Below are 18,198 nucleotides of genomic sequence, written 5' to 3' on the forward strand. Positions count from 1 at the left end.
TAGAATTGAAATCAGTAAACACAGTACAGAACCCAGAACTTGATAAACCTTAACAGTATTACCTTTTTAGCACTTTCCGGACCTGATTCATCAAAGCGAAACCTGACAATTCTGAAATCTTTACAATAAATAATTAACTCTGTTGGATTAAATTTCAGTTTCTGGTTGGGGCCTAGGACTTTCTGCTTCCTCTTGTGGTCATTTACTAAAAAAGAAAAAAAAATAGAGAAAATAAAATGCGTAACAGTTATTTGTTACTCACCCTTTAGTACAAATTCTTAGTGAAAATAATTGGAAGGTCACCCATCATTTGAGCTCTGCTTGTCTAGAATGTTTCATACTTGTAATTCCTAGAACTTGGGGGTTGGTTTTAACTTTGCTTTGGAAGGTATTTTAAATGATTATTTGCATAAAACCACCATCTAGATACATTTAATGATTAATTTTAATTAAAAAGAGGACAAAAAACTTAGAAACTATGAAAAGTTATACATTTTATATCTTCCTTTTAAAATAATTTATTGACATCTCCCTCTTTATGTTCCTGGGACTCAAAAAAATGGCAAAAGTAAACTTACAGAAATAAAACGCCAATCTAAGTATTTTGAGAGGTATGACTTTTCAAATAATACTTCCAGAGTGGAATTGACTTTTAGAGTATGTACGGAATACTACGTACCTGTGACAATTTGCTCAATACATGTTAAAGGGACATCATGTTCACCAAGAAGAAGGTTTCTGTAATGGAATTTCTGGAATAAAAAATTATGTTCATATTAATTCTTTTCCCAATAATCTCACAATGGTAGTATAAGCCTTAAACTGTGATGATAAACTGTGACAGTTATCTCTAAAAAGCACAAAAAGCTTTTGTCTAGGTAGCTAGGGCCATTCCAATGTTGACAGATAGAAATTAGGTTAAAATGTACACAACAATCTTATAATATCTAAGATAGGGAATATCATCAATCACCTTACCGGCAAGCATTTGCATGTCTAGATCTGGATAAGCTGGCCACAACATATTAAAGAAAAAAGGGCTCTTAGGTCATCAGATTTTAAATGGGTAATATCATGTTTGATTTTCACAATGAAGATTTTAAAGTGCAAAATAACTATCTTTTTAAAGCACAAAGTCTGCTAGAAATAAAAATCTTTAGAAAAAGGTTTTGCATGTTCAAACTAAGGACATAGTTAACACTATCAATCTGCTGTCAGTAGGGCACTGGTTTACTTTTTCCTAATACTGGTACTGGATTTAAGCTGTTCCAGGTATCTGCTTCTCATTTACAGTGAAGTCTGGGGCCAATGATCATTATGAAGCTAAAAACAAAGAGAAACACCCGAGCCTACATCCAAATAAGCTACTGTCCCTACACAGTGGGTATCTTTAAGTGCCTTAAATTTAGTCTAAATATACCTACATAAGACTGTAATGAACACACAAATATACAGTACAATAAATATTTGTACAGTATAATAAATAATTATGGTAAATTAGTGAATGACATGAAATATACTTACACTAAACCATTAGATCCTTAAATTTAAAAGTTTACAGTTCATATGCCAGTATTTCATTAAAGAACAATTACTATAAAGAAAGATCTAGGGTTAAATGTGTATAATACTTTATAAAACAAAATACAATATGGCTAACAGAAAAGTCCAGGGTTTTTAAGTTAATCAAATGAATGCCTGAACTTCTAAAAACCAAAATTATATGGAACTATTACTTTCCAGTAAGAACTTAAAACAGCAAGAGGGCTACTGAAAATTTTTAAATCTATACTATTCTTCACTCTTCCTAGAAATTAGAATTTAACTTTTTATGAAAAGAACTCTAATTAGTTAAAAAAAAAAAAAAAAAAAGTAGCTGGGTGCAGTGGCCTGTACTCTGGCACTTTGGGAGGGGGAGGCAGGCAGATTGCTTGGGCTCAGAAGTTCAAGACCAGTCCGGGCATCATAACAAAACCCTGTCTCTACAAAAAAATACAACAGTTAGCCGGGAGTGGTGGCATGCACCTGTAGTGCCAGCTACTCAGGAGGCTGAAGTGGCAGGATAGCTTGAGCCCAAGAAGCAGACAGAGGTTGCAGTGAGCTGACATCATGCCACTGCACTCCAACCTTGGAGACAGAGCGAGATCCAGGCTCAAAACAAACAAATCAAAAACCCAACAACAAAAAAACCTATGAAATCAGTAAAATGTGTGGCATTTATAAAATCATTTAGCAAACAACCTTTCCTCTTTATGTCATTTTTATAAGCAGGTTAAAAGATCTGCAAGAGAGGGAATAACTTCCTTAATGAAAAGGACATATAACAAACGATCACAGGAGATAAATAAAGCAAGGTGACTTACAATCTTCTCACTAATTATACTCCTCTAGCAAGTTCCAACATTCTTCTTAAACTTTACTTTAAATCTTAATATAATTTATCCCAAACATTGTATTACCTAATACTTTTACTATAATTTTTCTATACCTATGTTTTATATAATAATATGTACCACTTAGAGTTGAAAGCCTGATACAATGAAACAGTGTACTAATAAAACACACCTGTAATGGCATTGGGTCATCTGTAATAAAGGAGATTTTGAAGTTACTGCATATCAGCTTTCCCCACAAATCGTACTGGCTTGTGTCTGTTGCAATGCATTTTCTCACAAAATTGACTTCATTTACGACAATTTCTCCTTTAAAAAAAGAAAAATATTTGTAAGGTACTTTGTCATAAAATACAAACGGTCTTTGTGGGACCTAGAAGGAGTGTTTCATGAGGACAAGGATGAGGATAGTAAAAACATTCACCGATTGCCCACCAGGTGCCAGGCACTGTATGGTCATAAAGCGAAAAGTAATGACAAGGCATTGTTCTCCAAGGCGTAAAACTGAGGCAAAAATAGCTCAGGGGTCTGAGCTGGTTGAACTAGAAAGGCTGACTTGAGTGTACTTTTTTCCTATGTCATACTACCTCTCATTATTTACCTGCTGGAAGACTTTCTGGAGAAGAAATAAACTACACCTGCTCCTTCAGAGTAATTACTTGATGGAATATTTGTGTTTTATTAACACACGACTTGATCTCTCAAACCAATGCCTTTGATTCCTTTTGTAAGGAATGAGAAACAGAGCTCAGCTTCACTGAATGTAAAATGTATTCCATAAAGCCAAATCAAGTTTCCTTCTGCACTCAGATTATTAACTTGTAGGCAACAAAACCTTAAAATATAGTTTGAGTTAAAAGGAAAGATTAAAAGAAATAAATATAAGAAACCAATATAAAAGTTATAATGTGCTTCTGAAAGAATACTTTTCTACAATTTATTTAAAGCTTGGTCATCATTAAACCTTAATTTCAAGATCTAAAAGTCAACTAGACGCAGAACATTTTAAGCCATCTGTCTCCAGGGTCAATGGTAGAAAAGTGAGAGTACTGATCCACTTTGCCTATTTCTTTCATTATAAAAACCTTTAGCCCGATAGAATGTTTGCTGACAAACTCCAAACTCCTACCAATTCATGAAGAATGAAACTATAGTCTCAAAACAATCCTCTCTTTAACAAATAGGTTATAACAAATTTGAGTTGCAATAATAACTTTTATTCGAAGTTCTTAAAAACGTACAAGGCTAGTTTTAGTAACTGCCCCTTAACATTTACTTAAAATCTGCTCATGTCAAATTCACAGTGCCAACAGCTTGAGTTAACTTCCACTTTGAAGACAAGCCTCCCTCTCATGGCTGGGAGCCCTGCATACCCAGCCAGCTACCAGTCTTCCTCACCCTCACTGCTCTGCCCACAGTGGTGGCCTATTAATCCCTCATGGGACCATGCTTCTTCCCATTTCATGGAATATTCTTTCCTTCTACCTTAGTCCAACCACTGTCTAGAGAATGCCTCTTAAAAAAAAAATCTTCCTATCTAGATTACATTCACATATCAAAGCACTGTATTTCCAGCACTCATCATAGCTACAATTATATTTATATATTTTTAAATTAATGCCTGCATTACCTTCAGGATTATATGCTCCACGAGGGTAGAACATGGACTGACTTTATTCACTGCTGAAATGTTAGTGCCTAGAACAGTGCCTGGCACAGGGTAGGTGCCTGTGAAAAGAGTGCTGAATGCAAGAATGAATAAAATCACTTCATGACACTTGATTCCGTCCACCACGAGTTGGGCAGAAGTTGTTCTAGATAAGAAGAGAAACTAGTAATTCAATATGGCTAAGCAGCCGAGCTGGCTGAAAGATAAGGGCTGTTTGGGTAAATGATATGTAAGTTGGAGAAAAGTCACAGAACTGCCACTGCTTGCCTACATATGCATTAAAGAGCTATAAACAGGACATCTGTCCTGTCTGATTCTTTCAACAACCTGTAAGGTGAGGAAGGCAGATGGTTTCCTTAATATACAGATAAAGGATTTGCACCCAAAGAGGTTAAATCACTTTCCTAAGATCTTAAAAATAAGTAGTGGACTTGGCACTTATAACCAAGTGTTCTGACTTCAAATCCAATAGTCTTTCTCTATAATTACATACAATTAAATGTACTGTAGTGAGATATAGCAAGCACCAAAACTTATTAAAGTTCAAATATTGGCCTTAACTGAATTCTAATGAGAAAAAAATTTAAGATGACCAAATATATATATATATATATATATATATATATATATATGTATGTACTGAGTAATTCAAATACATAAAATTTAAGTCTTCTCTGGCTCCTTGAACATAAACTTTACCAATTCCCATATCAGATTCTGGGCCACTGAATACTCAACCCTTTCTCCTCTCCAGTAAATCTTAGATATGAATTATAAGCAGGCCCTCAATTTAAACAACTAAACTAACCATGCCAGTTCAGATAGAGGACACAGCCCTGTAACAATGACTTCTTTACACGGAATCATCACATACTGTGCCACCTTAGCAAACTCATCTAAAAACAGACTCTTCAAACGTTGCCACAAAAATTCATCCAGTTCTAAGACTTATGATCCATACAAACTTGTTATGCATGTTATACTCAAATAAAAATTCACTTAAAGGCCGGGCGTGGTGGCTCACATCTGTAATCCCAACACTTTGGCTGAGGCGGGTAGATCACCTGAAGTCAGGAGTTTGAGACCAGCCGAGCCACCATGGTGAAACCCATCTCTATTAAAAAAAAAAAAAAAATTTAGCCAGGCGTGGTGGTGCGCGCCTGTAGTCCCAGCTACTTGGGAGGCTGAGGCAGGAGAACTGCTTGAACCCAGGAGGTGGAGGTTGCAGTGCACTCCAGACTGGGCAACAGAGCTAGACTCCATCTCAAAAAAAAATCACTTAAACAAACAAACTACCATATGATTTCAGGTTCCTGAGAAGGGAAGCAGAATAATGGGAAGGAAGAGACAGAGCTTGTGTGGCAGAGCCTTGTGGCCACACTAGTACCATAAACAAACTGTATTTAGGAGTAAAATGCCCATGGACAGCCCTTCTTCTCTAGAAGCCAGATTCTTTTACTGATGCACGAATGTTAACGTACCAAGCCTATGAATGCAGTGAGAATGAGACAAAGAAGAGGAGGAGAATATACTTAATGGGTCCAACGGATGGTAAACCATGGCCCACGGGCCAAATACAAAACCTTGTTTTTGTAAATAAAATTTTAGTAAGACATAGCCATACTCATTCGTTCATGTGCCATCTATGGCTGCTTTCACAGGACAAAGACAGAGCTCAGTACTTGAAACAAATACCTTATGGTCCGCAAAGCCTAAAACATTTACTGCACTTCACAGAAAAGGTTTGCTGATCCCTGTATTAGAGATGGTTACTAAAGTGACAACTCTTAAAATTATCTGAAACAAGGTTTAGAAGATACAACTGGGCATGTCCCATCTGAAAGGTGAGAAGTGAAGCACCTGAAAAGCAGGTGTTTTTGATCTGCAATGTTGTAGCCATTTCAAAGAGCTCTAGAGGACCACTCACAGGAGTGATGAGGACAGACAACCTTCCTACCGGAATGTGTCCATGCGAGTCAAGTCAAAAGATCCCTTTCTCACCAATGAGCTACAGCACTCAGCAGAAAGTAAATATGGAAACCAGGTTTAACTGCTATACTGCCCATACTCCATCAACAAAAAGCAAAAGCAAGAATCTGGAAATGAACCCCGAGGGGCTAGATTAGAGTTTGAGATAGCAGAATGAACTTACGCTTGCCTTAATAATTACACAAATAGAGATGCAGTAACAGATGTGTGTACACCTGAGTTGGTACATGTGTGTATATTTTCTAGCTCTGCCCTCTGAAAGTGCTAAAAGCAGTGATGCTCCAGCAACAACATACACACTCAGTACCCAGATCTTGCTTTTAACATACCATTTTCCAATAAAAAGAACTAGGGCTCTTTAGAGAAATGGCTGATTCCAAGGCTGGGGCAGGAGAAACAGAAGATGAGTCTGGAGCCTCTGGTAATGCCAGAATACCAGAAAATACGGAAGTGGGGGTGAAAAAAAGCGGGGGGACTGCATTTCCAAAGGATACAAGAGCCAACATGAAATAACTCCCAATGGCCAAAGCTGGAACAATCTGAGCAACAAAAGAAATAACAAAAATGCCAGATTAGAAAGTAAATTAAAAAGTATCTGTGAATCCATACTGTTGTAAACAGATGACTGAATAATAAATAAATAAATGGTGGAGAAGAGACAAATCTTCCTTACAGAAGAATTCCAATTAATAAATGTAGGAGGAATAAGGGAAACAAAATCATCATTAGAACATTACAGTAAAGATCAAGAAACTATCATGGACTCAATGTCATAGAACGAATGATTGCTGTGTGCAACATGCATTGATGAATGCTAAATTCAGAGAGCCAAACTTTAAGGAGAAACAGGTTATTTGTATAAGCACAAAGCTATCTTCCTAAAAGTTTTGACTAATTACTGTGGTAGTTTTAAGGTATGCCCATAAATTCGTGATCCTCCTCTCTCCAGGAAGTGAAGCTTAATTCCCAATCCCTTGAACGTGGGCTGCACTTAGTGATTTGTTTCTAACAAACAGTACAGAAAAGGAAAAACAGTTACTTTCTAGAGGAGAAACCTGACAGATACCACTTTAACCTGAAGTGATCAAGGTTAACCTCACCAATAACCAATCATGTTGATGTCTTGTGCCTGCTCACATGACACAAGGGCAAAGAATACCACCTCTGTGGGTCTTTCCCAAAATCCACAACGTCTGCGTAATCAAAAGAAAACATCAGACAATCCAAACCAAGAGGCATACTACAAGACACTACGTGAGTAATAATCTTCCAAAGTGTCAAGGTTTTGTTGGGGAATCTGAGGAAAGGGTATCCACAGATTCTTCCGTTATTTGCAACTTTTCTCTAAGTCTGAAATTACGTCTACATTTTTAAAAGTCAATTTGATGACGTTTCTAGGGGGTGGTTTGTTAGAACAGAAATCTAGTAATTATAAAATTTTTCCTTTTGTATTAGTATATTTCTATGTTTAAAGAGCTTTAATATGTATTATTTGAGGCAAAATAAAAATCTCATTCTCACGCCTGTAATCTTAGCACTTTGGGAGGCTAAGGCAGGCAGATCACTTGAGGTCAGGAGTTCGAAACCAGCCTGGCCAACATGGTAAAACCCCGTCTCTACTAAAAATACAAAAAAATTAGCTGGGTCTGGTGGTGCGCACCTGTAATCCCAGCTACTCAACAGGCTGAGGCAGGAGAATCACTCAAACTCGGGAGGTAGAGGTTGCAGTGAGTGGAGATCATGCCACTGCACTCCAGCCTGGGTGACAGAACAAGACTCCATCTCAAAAAAAAAAAAAAAAGAAAGAAAAAAAAGAAAATCTAATTCAATAGAAAAAAACACGTCAAGATCTTGAAAGATGAGATGAAAAAGCTGTCACAGACTGAGACATTGAAAATAAGGAGACAGGACAACTAAATGCTATGTAGTATCCTGGATGTGAACCTGAAACAGGGAAAGAACATTTGTGGAAAAACTAGGAAAATGTGAATAAAACCTGCAGTTTAGCTAATAGTATTGTTAGTTTCTCAGTTGAGCTAAATTAACCAAGGTTACATAAGCTACTAACACTAGCGGAAGCTGGCTGAAGAGTTCACATTAACTCTATCCTCTTTTGTACAACTCTTACAAATTCAAATTCATTCCAAAATAAAACTACTAAAGAAGAAAATAAACAAGAGACACAACATTAACAACAGCCAAAAAAAAGAAAAAAGAAAAAAAAAAGTGAAAGGACTCTCTGGGCCAGGGTCTTTTAAGCATCACACAGCCTTTTCTTACAGAATGGAAATGAGCCCTTGGAAAAGAGCAAAGAACAGAAGTACAGAGGGATACAGGGGAAGAAGAAAGAAAAGAAGGGCACTTCTGAGGATATGCTACAATTGGGTCTTCCTATTACAATAATTAAGTGTTGAGTTAGTGACATGAGTTTTATTTGATAATGCTAAATTTTGTTCACGCAGAACCAGTCTTTAAAATATCTGGATCATGTAGCACAGCTGTCTGCTCAGGTAAGTTATTTGTTCATAATTTAAAAAAAAAGGAATGCTGAAGAGGAGCTGTCATAAGCTCCTGCCATGCACTGAAACACTGTGGGCCAGAAAACTAGCTTATACACAGGGAAGAAAAAGAAGACACAAAGTAGCCTCTTCCCAGATAGGATATATAAAAAGAAGATACTGAGACTGCTCTTGTTCACATGTTAAATTAAGTGACCTTGAAGAGAAAACTCCTAATAAAAGCTTCAAAGCTCTAGAGGATCTGAAGTTTTCAGGGAGACTATACGCCTGTGCTTTTTATGCAGTAAAAGGGTGGTGTGCTTTTTATGCAGTAAAAGGGTGGTGTGCTAGAGACAGCTGGCTGGCCTGCTTGTGAGAACCCACCAGACTCATCTCTCCCAGCTCTGTGCTATGCCATCAGCCACGGTGGGACCATTTACAGCACCAAGCACTTCCCAGGACGCCACAAGGAAGCCTCATGAAGACACAAAAAGCAGGAAATTAGCTTCAGTGTGCGGTAAGCAAAAACCTTCTAAATTAGAAGATGATGAGCCAAAGGTTTCTACTAACACCTGGGAAAAATCAAGAAATCCAAGTTTATTTTCTCAAGACCCTTTCATCTGTAAATATAAATAAGAAGGGAAATGCAATTACAGTTAATAAACCTCCAAATGATATGGCTAGGAAAGTTTTTAACTCCCCGAGGACCTCAAAACCGTGTTGTATTATCTTTCCTAACACCTTATACATTTAGAAATTCGGCACGTTTGATGGACAGAAATAATGTTTCCCATACATTTTAGCTTGGAACACAGTTTAAGGCACAGTCTCACGGCACACGTGGCTAATTAACCTGTGGGATGTGTAGAGGCCAAAAGCATAACTTAACTTGGGCTCTTAACAGTAGGGTGACTGCCCCAGTTTGTCTGGGACAGAGGTGTTTCCCTAGGATGTGGTACTTTTAGCACTAAAACCAGGACAGTCTCAAGCAAACTGGGACAAGCTGGTCACCCTAGCTTTAGGTAAATTCAGGAATTAAAGTGGCTCAAAAGTTATTACAGGAAATTGAAACTATGTGGAAGATAAACACAAATCTTTAATGCTGGTACTAACACACAATATAAAAAAGCAAGTACCATATCCAGTGAGTAGCACTCAGGATGGGGCAGGAGGAAGGGTATAGTGCCCATCTCAGGAAAAACTGTAGAATGAAATCTTGAAGGAAGAAGAGCACTGAGACAGTAGAGAATGTGTGATAATAACAGTAACAAGGTCCTAAACAAGGAATAAGGCATCTGGAAGAGACTGAGGAACCGGCATGATTGAAGCAAATATCAATATTGGGAAATAGTGAGAAATGAAGTCAGTGAGGTACATGTTAGCAAATTACAAGGTTAAAGAATTTGGATTTTATCCTGCTTAAGTAGGATTTTATTTATGGAGGTTCATGAACAGTACTGATAACGATAGTGAGGAGTTTGGAGGGGTAAGAAAATGTGGAGGGGTAAGAAAATGCTGGCCTAAGGTACTGCAGCAGAAGCCTAAGGAATGGACAGCTCCAAACATTCCTAAGGCTCTACGGGTAAGGTATAAAGCTAATGCTAAGATAGTACAGTTACACACTGTTCACTGTTCTGAGGGCGTGTTACAAGTCCTTTGGTCTTTCAAAAACAATGTATTCACAAATTAAAATACTACAAAAATCAGTCTACAATCATTTATGAAGCTTACCTACAAAAAGAAATTACATAAAACACTTAAAAGATAAAGTCTTTGCCTTTAAGGAATTCACAACCCAACTGAGGAAATAAGACGTACGGTGAGACAGAAAACAAGAACAGTACGGGCCAGTGAGCATGTAAAAAATAAACAAGACATCCATACAACAATGGCTATTTTCATTTCCCAGATGGCCCATGGTTGTATGCTTTTCTGATCTGATTACAAAAGACTCTGACAATCACTGCATTCATTATCTGATAGTTAATCTCAAGAATGAAAGTGCTGTGAGCACTGTAGATGGGAACAGGGAAAGAACTGAGCTCATGCACAGCCTCAGCACAGGGGCCCAGGCTCAACGGGCACTCAAGATTCAGAGCACAAGCATTTGTTTCCGGAGATCTTTCTTGACACCCCTGCCCTACCCCAAATCTGGCTTAGGTAACCTTCCTCTGAGCTCTCACTACCTTTTCTCTCCTCTACTGAAGCATCTCCCCAGTGAACTGAAACTGTCTAAGAACAGGATCCCATCTCCTCAGCATTTTACCCTTCTGCCAAACTGCATCAAGCACACACTCAATACCTGCAGAACAAATTCATTATCGTTAGTCTTGGCATTTCGACTCTTCTCCCTTAAAAAAGAGCATGCCCTGGGGTGAGAAGAGAGCAAAGGCCATCAAGCCCCACTCACTGCAAATCTTACATCCTCAATACAAAGCTGCTGGCATTTCACCAGACTGTGCTTTGGCACAGCCAGCAACATGAAGTCCACTACCTCCCCAAGACATTCCATTTTCTGGCAGCTGAAATTCTCTGAAAGTTCTTCTGCACGCTGGGTCAAAATCTGTCACTGTTGTGAAAAGGGCAAAGACAAGGACAGAGCTCTTTTTACTTCACTAGAAAACTCCCTCTAGGCTGACATCCAATCTACTCCCCAACAGTTCCAAAGCATAAATCTGTACCCTAGTGTCACCAGTGCAGCCAGGTTGGGCCGTGCTGCTTAGCAGTTAGTGGCACAGCCTGGGAGCCGGACAGAGAACTCTGGCTCTGCCTTGCTAGCTGTGTGACACTGGGCAAGTTACTTAACCTCTGCAAACTATAGTTTTCACATCTGTCAAATGGAGATAAACTGGTATCCTAGCTGACAAGACTGTTGTGAGGATTAACCTGCAAGCTATATTAGTTAAGGATCCTCGTTCAAAGTATGTTCAGAAACATGCCTGGTAATAGCTTAGCAAAAAGAAGAATACAAGGCTTTTGTGTCACCTGGACTGCAAGGAAAATGAAACCCAGGGACTTCAACACATTAGTACACTCCCTTGGGGTTCTTCACTCTTTTCAACACATTCTTCTGGAACTGTGGCCACTTGCAGCATTACCAAAGAGGACCTCTTCCCTTAGTACCAACCTAACAATATTCAGAGGCAGACCTGTGTTCATGCTTGCAGTCCAGGGTGGGTTATTAACCTTGCTGGCCACACTGGAACCCAAGGTTGGGTGGAGTTAGTTAGGAAAGGATAATTTGTCAAAAGAGGGAGGATGCATTTTTCAGAGGATGGTGGAAGGGGGCTGGGTGTGGTGGCTCACTGCTGTAATCCCAACACTTTGGGAGGCCGAGGTGAGCCAATTGCTTGAGCCCAGGAGTTCGAAACCAGCCTGGGCAATATAGTTGGACCCCATCTCCACAAAAAATACAAAAATTAGCCAGGTGTGGTGGCGCACGTCTGTAGTCCTAGCTACTTGAGAGGCTGAGCTGTGAGGATCACTCGAGCCCAGGAGGTTGAAGCTGCAGTAAGCTGTGATCACACCACTACAGTCCAAACTGGGTGACAGAGTGAGACCCTGTCTCAAAACACAAACAAAAAAATGGCAGTACTCCTAGCCAGACAAAATAACTAATGTTCTCTGTGTGAGTGCTCACAAAATTGTATCTATAGTATTATAATAATCTCATCTAGTAGGTTCTAGTTTAGATTCCAAACCAAATATAGTGCAAAACTAATTTAAAGGACCAATAAAGAGTTTTTAACCTTTTAATTTTGTTAACTTAAAAACTTTTTTAAAGCTACAGCTGTTATCACCAACATTTAACAAAAAAAGTATCTATTCCAAGTAAGTTAGAAGAACATAATCTCAGAATAAAAGACAATCTTTTAAATCAAATAAATTTATCTTTATTAAAGAAAGCTGCACTTTTCTTAATTTTCTCATTTTGACCAAGGGCTGGTAAAAACTTCATCCAAATCTGATACCAAGCCCTGGCTGGAATCTGGGAACCAGTGATCCAGGTCACAGTCTTCTACCTTGTCAACAGGCAGCTTAGAGCTCACCCCAGGCCTTTCTGCAATACAGGCACATGACACCTCCAGCATTCTCCCTATCCAGGACAGACCTGGCACCCAGGAGATACTCACATCCTCACCGAACCGATCCACCAGTCCAGCAGCTAAACAGGACACAGTCTGGCATTACATGCTCTTAACAAATATATACTGGAACACAAACATATATACACACACACACTTTAAAAGTCAAACTCAGTTTTCAAGTATTGGAGTGATTTTACATATATACAATATAATCAGTGAAAGAATGAAATTCACATAATGAGAGGAAGACAAAGAGAAAGCCTACACAAAAGCTGACTACTTTTGACAGAGTACTCTATTTCAATTCCAGGCTCAGACATAAATCTCTTGAAATGTCTGGCATAAAATAACACAGTCTTCCCTTTACTCCTAAATCTGAAAGTCTGTGTGTGTGCATGGCTAAGGTAACAGTTTAAGCCAGGTGGTCTGAGAGGTCCTTTCGTTCAGTCCCTCAGTAAACATCTCAGTGTCTACCACATTCCTATTCCTGGCACTTTGTGAGACATCAGGACCACAAAGTTGAAGTAGGCACAATACCCATCTCAAAGAGTTTCATGAATCAGGAAAGCTGAAAATTACTAACATAAACCACAATCTAAATTAAATTACTAGTTATTTTCTTCTGTTTTCTTTACTTAATAAAAGATGAGGATCATTTTGAAATTAGGCTTAAGTTCCAACAGTGCACATGGTAACAGCACACAAATAAACAACTGATTTTGTGTTCTAATTTGCATCTGCTTATTGAATTAAAAGTTCAAACTTTGGGCAACTGAAGTAGGATACCCTTGGACCCAAGGCATTACGCCAAAGTAAAGCATGCAATATCATATCTCTAACAATTACTTCTTTTTTTTATTTAATTTTTTTTTTTAAGTTCTGGGATACATGTGCAGAATGTGCAGGTTTGTTACATAGGTATATACGTGCCATGCTGGTTTGCTGCACCCATCAACCCCGTCATCTAGGGACGATGCCGGGAATTTCAAGCCCCGCACGCATTAGGTATTTGTCCTAATGCTCTCCCTTCCCTCATCCCCCACCCCCAACCCCCCAACAGGCCCAGATGTGTGATGTTCCCCTCCCTGTGTCCATGTAGAACAATAACTTCTGCGTCCCTGTATATAGCCACAGGTGATGTAGCCAGGTTTTCTATTGATTCTGATGGTAACAAAGGCAAGAACTATATTATTCACTCCCTCTTAGTAAAAGCTCCAGCCTAGTCTAGGTCTTTAGATCACCAATACTTCAGTAACTTTCCACTTGTCTTCCAGATTTCATGGGTAGAGCAGTAGGCTGCAGGCCAACAAAGAGCAAATGGTGGCAGTGAGAGATGTGACAGGTGAGGTAAAGCAGGAAACAGAGACCACAACAGGGCAGCCAGACAGAACACAGCCAGGATGGGTGCAGGAAGGCCAGAAGGAGAGGGTAAGAACAGAAGGGGAGAGGAAGGGGGCAAAAGACATCCTAATTCAGGACCGGCTAAATGCTGGGTAAGGATAAGTCAGGTACAAACAATGCTGGGTGATAGAGCCCTCATGTATGCATGTACAGATTTCAGCTATGATTTGGCCGCCAATGCAATAAAAATCAACACAGGTCAGAGAATTCCTTAATGGGCAACTAAAAGGTTCAGACTTAGTGTTACAGCTCTTTTAGAATTTCTCTAAAAATAATTCGGATTTAGCTGCCATTTCTGGGACAAGAAAAGCACAGTCAGAAACTGGGTTTACAATTTCCCCAGAAAACTCCGACTTTTAGCAATTTTATAGAATTGATAACCCTCAGTGAGAAAGTTGCTCAAGTTTATGCATACTTAGTAACACCTTTTCTTAGCATATATCTTAAATTTAAAAGCCAATTTTAAAAAAGTGGCCAGGCGCAGTGGCTCACACCTGTAATCCCAGCACTTTGGGAGGCCAAGGCAGGCGGATCACCTGAGGGCAGGAGTTCAAGACCAGCCTGGCCAACATGGAGAAACCCCATCTCTACTAAAAATACGAAAAATTAGCCAGGTGTGGTGGTGGGCTCCTGTAATCCCAGCTACTTGGGAGACAGAGGCAGGAGAATCGCTTGAACCTGGGAGGCAGAGGCTGCAGTGAGCCGAGATCGCGCCACTGCACTCCAGGCCAGGTAAGAGTGAGACTGTCTCAAAAAAAAAAAAAAAAATTAAAAAATTAAAAAAAAATTAAAAAGCAAGCACTGACATTTACAGCTAAGACCATGTTGTTTCTGAGTGTGAAATCATAGTATGCAGAGTGGAGGAATCAAAGCCTAAGAACCAGGCCTGTTCAGAGTAAACGAAGTCAAAGTTCAAGAGCTCACAGGCACTCATTCAAGATGAGTACTGTTTCCTCATCCCTGCATTTTAAATGCTCAGAGTGACAAAGACTAAAACAGAGCACACAGGGAGCAAGGGTTACTTAGTAATTCTACTGTTCACTCTGAGGAAAAGTACAAATGATTAATTAGTACACACTGTTGAGTGAAAAGCACTAACAAAATCAGGGAAAAATATTTATGACTCCCATAGTAAAGTTTAAAAGACACTTTTTAAGAGTTAGTATCTATCATATGGAACCAAAGTTTGGTGCTTTTAATATTTTGTCCCTATATAATATTTAAAATTTTAAAGTTGCCACATTTGTTCAATTTTTACCTACAAAATTCTAATTATTTTACTAGATTTGGCTTTAAGTAATAAGTCAGATTTTACAATGTTGATAGTAGCCACACAAACTAGTATTTGATTTCAGGTTTTTTTTGTTTTTTTGTTTTTTTTTTTGAGACGGAGTCTCACTCTGCCACCCAGGCTGGAGTGCAGTGGCACGATCTCGGCTCACTGCGAGCTCCGCCTCCCGAGTTCACGCCATTCTCCTGCCTCAGCCTCCCGAGTAGCTGGGACTACAGGCACCTACCACCACGCCTGGCTAATTTTTTTGTATTTTTAGTAGAGATGGGGTTTCACCGTGTTAGTCAGGATGGTCTCGATCTCTTGACCACGTGATCCACCCGCCTCGGCCTCCCAAAGTGCTGGGATTACAGGCATGAGCCACTGTGCCCGGCCGATTTCAGGTTTAAAACAGGCTTTCCTAAGTATCTGGCTACTTCCCCTAATAATCGCATGAAACAACTGACTTTTCCTAATTATTATACAATTGTTATACAATTCAAAATGCCATACCAATATTTTGTATGCTCTAAAACAAACTCCTTTCTACCATCAATCCCTACTTCCATCTCTAAGGTCACCTATAGCAAATTTTGTTCTAAAGCAGTGATTCTCAATTGTGAGATTTTTGTCCCCCAGAGGTGGGGAACAAAAAAAAAAAAAATTGGCAATGACTGGTGGCATTTTGGTGTGGCAACTAGGTCGCAACTAGGTGGTGGGGGATAAGGGTACTACTACTGGCATCTAGTGGGTGGAGGCCATCTTTGCTGCTATACACAGGACAGCCTGCCCCTCCAACTATGAATTATCTGGCCCCAAATGTCAATTAAGTGTCTCTGCTGGGGAAAGCCTGGTTCTAAACTGAAACAAGCAAATTTGCAAATACAGCTGACAACTTCAAAAAACAATTGCCAAGCAAGTAATTCAAAGTTCACTAAGCTCTGTTATTGGTATAGAAACACACACATAATAAAGGCGTCTTTTTATACTATCAAAATGCATTAAAATGATTTGACTATTAATCATTAATGCAATAAGTGGCAGACAAACACGTCAGCAAAGAGTACTTTTACTACCCAAGCAATTAAACATATACATCTTTTCAAAAAGAAATTCAGGAGACAAAAAAGGAAGTGAGGTAATGACATTCTTGACAGTTCCTTTTTCTCCTCTCAGTCACTAGATTTTTAACTGGAGAAAGTTTAATGAGAGAAGGGAAGTTAACCACATAATACTAGTCGGCAAAATAATCTTAAACCAAAATGCGTTGCTAAAGTATCTGTTAGAATCCTAACTTATGTTTACCTGGCAAAAGGACTGGCTCCAGTTTTTTAATCTTCGGTTCCGAATTGATCTTATCGTCAGTCTGAAATACATTAGCAAAATAAATCAAAATCTCAATCCCCCCACCCTCCGTAAAATGCTACAGCAAATATTGTTTTCTAAGTGATGACACATGCGAAAGACACATAGCCCCCATTTAAATTCTTTCACATATTAACTGAGCTCTTTTTAAGATCTGCTCATTACCGACTTGGAAGCCTGATAATAAAAAATGTTTAAACTGCCAGTGTCGCTTCCAGGTGTTCACATTTATGACAGACGGGTAGCCGCCTCGACCAGGGACCCCAAGCGCTGCAATCATGCTGGCGGTCATAGGAGGGACGGTCGATGGGTTGGAAACTAAAGAAAACCCCAGCTCCCAAGGCTCCCCTGGGTCTCAACACTCGGCAAAACTACGGACGACAAGACTTCGGGCAGAGAATGGCTGCAGAAGAGTTTTACAAGTTTTCGCCGAGCCAGTGGGGACTCCCGAGAAGGCGCATTTCGCGGCGCCGGGAATCAGGCAGCCGCGCTGCTGTAGGCAGGGAGACGCGCGCAGCCTCCCGGGGTCCTCCAGTTCCCGGGGGTCGGCCTGGAGGCTCCACGGAAGCGCAGAGGAGAGTCGGGCGCTCGCGGGGAGGGGTTGTTTACCTGGGGCGGTGGCAGGAGATAGGACCTGAAGGTGGGTTTGGGCGGCTTGAGGGAGAACATGGTGCCGCCGCCTTTTCGCCCCGTTCCCGTCGCGGACCAGCGGCAGCGCCGAAGCCTCCGGGCGTAAAGCTATCAATGCGGCCGCCCAGGCCCCTTCTGCGGCCAGCCGAGCCGGGCGGACTGACGGGCGGGGACACGCCGCAGCGCCCGCCCGAGCGGGGAGGGGCCGGGCACAGCCAGGCCGACGCGGGCGCCGGGGCCCATCCCCGGAAGGGGCCTGGTGCCCCGCCCCGAGAGACGGCGCGCGCAAGGCCGCGGCCCGCCGCTCCCGGACCGTGTCCCGTGCTAGTGCCGGAACGCAGCGGTGCCGCCGGGTGCCCGCTGGCGGGCCCTCAGCCCGGGCGCCGCGGGGAGCGGAGCCCGGCGGCCCTCTCAAGAGCGCGACCTCCGGAGGGTCCTTCTACGGCGGCCCGCAGGGGTCAGGCGGCCCGCGGGGGCCTACGGCGGCCTGCGGGGGCCACGGCGGTAGCGGTGGCGGCCTGGGACGGCGGCGCGGGGCATATTCTGGCCGGGCTGCAGTCCTGGGACAGTTCCCTTGACTTACACATGGGCCGACTTCGCCCTCCGGCCCGGGCGAGCATTGTTTTGAAGCTCTCGAGGAGGAGCCCAGGGCAGGGAAAGGTGACTCGGGTCCAGGGGTCAGGCGGTCACCCCGTCTGCGCCCAGGATGCGAGGAACCGGCACTGGGAAAGTGGGCCGGTGCCGCCAAACACAGGTCACTTCTGAGCTCTTACGATAATTCTGACTGGAGCAGATTTTGGTGGGAGGGGGCTAGTGGTACATTTTGGTGAATCTATTACTTGAGACTAGGTCCTTCTTATACCTTGAAGAATCAAACCCCAATCCAGCATTTTAT

At 41.0% G+C, this 18,198-nt stretch overlaps 1 protein-coding gene across 2 annotated transcripts in view; it reads right to left on the reverse strand.

The window, feature by feature from the left end:
- The window catches only part of MTMR10 (myotubularin related protein 10), a 59,362-nt gene extending 41,631 nt beyond the window's left edge, over positions 1-17,731 (reverse strand). The window contains exons 1-5 of one of the 2 annotated variants that reach the window (XM_054451991.2): positions 17,283-17,731; positions 16,614-16,674; positions 2,566-2,702; positions 680-752; positions 63-205 (exon numbers count right to left, since the gene is read on the reverse strand). In XM_054451991.2, coding sequence (XP_054307966.1) covers positions 63-205; positions 680-752; positions 2,566-2,702; positions 16,614-16,674; positions 17,283-17,342 — 474 coding nt within the window. In that variant the 5' untranslated portion in view covers positions 17,343-17,731. The remainder of the gene's footprint in view (positions 1-62; positions 206-679; positions 753-2,565; positions 2,703-16,613; positions 16,675-17,282) is intronic. The other variant, XM_054451992.2, reaches the window with a different exon arrangement.
- Between the last annotated feature and the right edge of the window lie 467 nt (positions 17,732-18,198).

The sequence above is a fragment of the Pongo pygmaeus genome, chromosome 16 (genome assembly GCF_028885625.2).
Source record: "Pongo pygmaeus isolate AG05252 chromosome 16, NHGRI_mPonPyg2-v2.0_pri, whole genome shotgun sequence".
Classification (NCBI taxonomy): domain Eukaryota; kingdom Metazoa; phylum Chordata; class Mammalia; order Primates; family Hominidae; genus Pongo; species Pongo pygmaeus.